This window comes from Curcuma longa, chromosome 17 (genome assembly GCF_044706935.1).
Source record: "Curcuma longa cultivar G26 ecotype Majalengka, Jawa Barat chromosome 17, ITB_CL_G26_1.1, whole genome shotgun sequence".
Lineage (NCBI taxonomy): Eukaryota > Viridiplantae > Streptophyta > Magnoliopsida > Zingiberales > Zingiberaceae > Curcuma > Curcuma longa.
In genome coordinates, this window is record NC_133877.1 from 9758017 (window position 1) to 9763128 (window position 5112).

A 5112-nucleotide genomic window follows, 5' to 3' on the forward strand; every position below is an offset into this window, starting at 1 on the left:
AAAAGGAGTAACTCACCACCATGCAAGAGGTCCGTTTTCTGGAACTCTCTCACTACTGTTCTTACTTGTTCTTGATCTCTTGCTCCTCATCGAAACCCTAACTAGAACGTCGGAGTGGCTTACCGGGGCTCTCCGATGCCAGTCTAACCACCTTTGCTAGTGCAGCTCAGGTGGATCTTGGAGTCCAAGCTCGAAAAGAAGCCCTCATTTAGTTGGATCGCAGGATCACCTTTGTCGGATGATTCATTGACCGGTGATTTGATCATCTGCGACATTTAACTAGAACAGTGATATGAATAAAATTCGAGAACCTCAATCTTCCATGGTAAATTTGAGAAGCTTGTCGACAGCTTTTGATTGTAGATCAATTACAACAGAAGTGGAATCATGTTTGTCGACAACCTTAAGTAAATATCACGACGCAGCCTCGACTCAGTAGCTCAGACTCGGCTCCGAAGGACTTCCTTGATGCTCCTCCTCGCCACCAGATTCTTCTGAAATACTGATAGAAGGCCTTCTTCCCTGTGCAACGCTCAGCCGCAGAGGTCGACCTTCAACCTCCTGCATCATCATCAACAACAAACTAAAATGAAAGAGAAAAGATGATACAAAGAACATGGAATCAATACCACTGCGTTCATAGCTTCAATTGCTGCTTGGCAATCCTCATCGGACGCGAAGGTCACGAACCCAAATCCCCTTGACAGGCCCGTGTTGCGATCGAAGATGACCTTAGCGCCCAGCAGACCAGGCTGGGAAGCGAATGCGTCCCTGAGAGCCTGCGAGGTGAGATTCCATCCGAGGTTGCCGGCGTAGACCTTGTGAGGGCTGTCGACGTAGCCGCGAGACCGCATTCTCTGGCCAAGCACTTCCCTTTCCGCTCCTCTAGGCACCTCCGGGAAGTTCACCTTCACCTTCCGGCCGCCCGCTAACTGCGTTCATCATTCGCGTCAATATCGATCCAGAAGAAGTAACCATGAAGAAGCAGGAACAGAAAATTGCAATTCGACTCACGGAGCCGTCGAACATTCGGATGGCCTCCTCGGCTTCCCCGACGCTGGCCATGGTCACGAATGCGAACCCACGGCTGCGATCCGTGACCCGATCGTACACTACCTGAAGCGGATTCCGCATAGAGAAGAAGGATTAGGTCAAATGCCTAAATTAGGCAGGAAAAGCGCAGTAGGAACCTCGACAGCGTCGACAGTGCCGGCCTCTCTGAAGATTTCGGCGAGCTGGTCGGCGGTCATGGAGTAGGGTAGGTTTCCGACATAAAGCCGCCCGACGTCCTGCGGAAGTGATCCGGATCTTGAGTTAGCGCTTGACTTACTCAACACTTGCTCCTGCTCTTCCTCTTCTTCTTCTTCAAGTAGTTCTTCATAGTCCTCCTCGTCGCTGGAGTAGGAAGCGGCGGCCGCGGCGGAGGCGGAGATGTGGGGCGGCGAGGGGAAGAAGGAGAGGGAAGCGAGGGGAAATAGGATGGTTTCGAGCCGGATCGAGGATGACGGGAGAGGCGGGGAAGGGGAAGAGGGTGGCGGCGGGAAGGGTGTCGACGGCGGTGGTTCTGCGGCAGGGAATGGGAGGAAAGGGCGGAGAGGCCGTTGACGGAGCAGCGGAGGCAAGCGGCGGTGATCATTTTTTGGGAGGCTAAACTGAAGCGCCGGCGGAGCAGCACGGCATTCTTATCGTCTCAAGGCCCACGGCCCTTCTGAGCTATCCCAGCCACCCATCAGAACGACGCACGAATCGTGATCCCAGCCATCCATTAGAGCGGATGCCCTAGGTTGGTCGGTTGATCCTTGAGCTCGCGCTTCCAACGAAGGAGACAGAGACGGCGGCGGCTTCCCCCTTCTGGAACCGAGGCGGGAGGTTCTTGGCGGACTTCTTGCACGACAATCACCTCCGTTAGGTTCATTGTCGTCTTCGACGGCCTTGTGATCGGTGAAATCTCCAGCAGAAACCACTTCCTCCGCGTTGTCAGTAGCCTCAGCCTTCCCCACCTGAGGATTCTTCCTCCGCCAGAAGCTCCGTCACGCTACATCGGCTTTTCTGCCTTCGATCGCATCGCATCTACGTGCGGCTCTAACTTCTCCGAGGCGATCCTCTCGACGTCGTTCGCTTCTTCCTCTGGAGGGTCGCCGGACTCCTCTGGCATCTGCGCCTCCAATCGCATCCCCCTTAGCAGAGCTCTGCGAGTTGAGGCCTCGCTGCCAGCGAAGGCCACCTCGTATTCATCGGCCCCTCCGATCTGCGCTAGGTGCCCGCACAGCTCGTCGATGATGGCGTTCGCCGCTGCAAACTCCCCCCGGACCACACGAGCATCACATCCCTTGATTACATTCACCACGGACGCCGCTGCCGCCGTCGCCGATTGCGCCATCGGCACGGAGGTCGCCGTCACAAACTCTGACAAACCGCCAAGATCGCAAAAGAGAAAGGGTAGTGAGACGGACAAACAAACACGACTTCGACCACGAACTCCACCCTAAGTTGACGTGGCAAACGACAATGCGTGGGGAGACCAAACGATTTCAATTTCGATTTTTTTTAAAAAAAAAATCAAGCATCCGTTCTTGATTAATCTGGGAAATGATATATTCGTTCCATGAATAGTTTTATTTTAATAAAAAATAAAATTTATCATTTTACTGGTCACATGAATTCATGATTATATATGAATAGATAAATTAAAAAATTATAATTAATTATGATAGAGAAAGACATTATCTTAATTTCATCAAAATTCAATTTTTATCCACTTTAACAATTTTATTTCTTCAAAATCAACTTATACTTTGGAGGCAAAGAATTCTTACTAAGGTAGTAAAATTTTTAAACTCCTTCTTAGATTGACGTGGCATTACACCAAATACTTTCTATTATTTAATATTTCAATTTATTATTTTCTCCTATGTTAAAAATACTTTTAAATTTAAATTGTGTGCAAGTTATGAAAGTTAAGACCACTAAATAATCTCTAGTTGACTTTTTTTTTGTCAATATTTAAATTATCGAGCATTAAATTTTAAATAAATTATAATAAACGATTTCGACATGTAAAATTTTATAATAATTTCTTAAAAAATTATTATCGAATCTAAATGGATATTTAAAATTTCTAAATGAGATCCAAACAATACAATCTATCAAATGTAAATAGATATTTAGACTTCTGAATGATAATTGAACCATATCTTAAATATTATTTTGATATATGAATTAAAAAATTTTTATTGTATCTATTTCAGTCTTTATATGTGGTGAGTCAAATCTTATGAAATACGGTATGATTGACTTTTGTAGTGAATTAACAATAATGATCAGCTAGAGGAATTGACAGAATGGATGATTAAATAGAAAGAATTGGTAGGAACAGAAAAATTCGACAGAAAAAATCGGCTCGAGTAGGAAGACTCAACAGAAGGAGTCGATTGGAGCAGGAAGACTCGAGAGAAAAAGTCGACAAGAGCAAAAAGACTTGACAAAAGGAGTCGACTGAAGCAGAAAGACTCGATAGAAGGAGTCGACTGGAGCAGGAAAACTCGACAGAAAGAGTCGACAGAAGCAGGAAGACTCGGTGGATGGGGTCGGCAAGAGTAGGAAAACTCGGTAGATGGAGTCAGTAGAGGTAGGAAGACTCAACGGATGGAGTCAGAAGGAGTAGGAAGACTCAACAAAAGGAGTCAGTTGGAATACGAAGACTCAGCAGAGGGAGTCGGCAAGAGTAGGGCGACTCGGTAGGAGCAGAGTGACTTGACTATCTATGAGAAAATTAACAATAGGTTAGAAGGGGGCTAAGACACACTTTGACATTGCCCATCTGATGTAAGGCTCAGATTGTCGTCTAAATGAGCACATCAACTTAATTAATACCGAATCCCCTAATTAAAGTAGTATAGGGCAACTCGAGTCGTCTCCCAACGATTGTAGCCGATGTACAGTAGTCCTAGGGATTATTGCAATTGGGGATTTAGATTTTTTTTTTATTGGACGGGGGGTTGTTTTGAGTTCTAAATCTAAATAATGAAAAGAATACTAAACATTGTAAATAAAATTGTGAATACGAAAGTGCTAAGAATAAATTGCATCAACCAAGTAAACAAGTGCATCAACAAGCCAACAAAAGAAAGCTAGTGACAATCAGCATCCAAAACTATAAGAGGAATTTAAACAAACACTTGACATGCAAAATTAAATCTATGCTCAGAAATGAGAAGTAGAGTAAATCTAATGATTCTCCCTATGTCTCTAGCCGAAGGTGGATGCGAAGCGAAACGAAACTCCACGAATGGTATGACAAAGGAAGCAATCCCCCACTTCGATGCAAACCGTAGATGATGAGGCGGTGAGATGATATGATGGAGAAGGAAATCCCTTTGACTCCTCGATGGATGGAAGGTGGCCGGATTGAAAAAAGGAAATCCCCTTAACTTCCTTCCGGTGGATGGATGATGCGAATGAAGAAGATGGTTGTGATGAAGGTGGATGGCAGCTAAGGTTGCTCCCAAGGGAAGAATGCCCTAATGAACCCAACTTGCTTCCTTCTCTAGCTTCCTTAGCGGGTTGTGGTCATAGTTGATCCTTTGTGAGCCCATACCCGAATCCGAAATAGGATGAGCTGGGATGAATCCTAATTTGGGTTGGACTATCTTCACTTCACTTGAACTTGATCCAATTTTATGACCCTTTAGGTCTCCTACAAAAACACATGGAAAATATTAAATTCAATTCAAAATTTGTAAGAATAAGCAATATAGTCTAAAATAAGTTCCTACTCGTAATATGTGTTAATATTCAATAGTTACACAACGAGAGGATCAAAACATTAAGTATTAGGGCCAAAATAAACTATAAAAGTGAATGTTGATAGATAATCAACATAGCATAACATAGCCCCCACTAGGGCCTCTATCTCCTTATCTTATATAGGGGAGAAGTCTAAAGGGCATATCTCTTGGAGAGAACACCAAATGGTGTATTTCATACCTTTTAGAGAAAAGACCAAAAGGTGTATTTCATACCTCTTAGAGAGAAGGCAAAGATGTACCCCATACGTCTTGGAGAGAAAATCAAAAAATATATCTCATACCTCTTAGAGAGAAAACCAAAGGG

The 5112-nt window shown here is 44.7% G+C and overlaps 2 protein-coding genes across 2 annotated transcripts; both read right to left on the reverse strand.

Annotated features, from left to right (window-relative positions):
* Positions 1 to 293: 293 nt before the first annotated feature.
* LOC141848730 (33 kDa ribonucleoprotein, chloroplastic-like) lies at positions 294 to 1788 on the reverse strand. Its single transcript, XM_074736776.1, is given in 5 exon segments — positions 294 to 561; positions 630 to 932; positions 1015 to 1116; positions 1191 to 1499; positions 1502 to 1788. Coding segments are annotated over 5 exon segments (978 nt in total). The 5' UTR covers positions 1637 to 1788; the 3' UTR covers positions 294 to 432.
* Positions 1789 to 1946: 158 nt separating this feature from the next.
* On the reverse strand, positions 1947 to 2381 carry LOC141848731 (uncharacterized). The gene has a single exon (XM_074736778.1). It carries the CDS (start codon positions 2378 to 2380, stop codon positions 2036 to 2038), a length of 345 nt encoding a protein of 114 aa, XP_074592879.1. The 5' UTR covers position 2381; the 3' UTR covers positions 1947 to 2035.
* Between the last annotated feature and the right edge of the window lie 2731 nt (positions 2382 to 5112).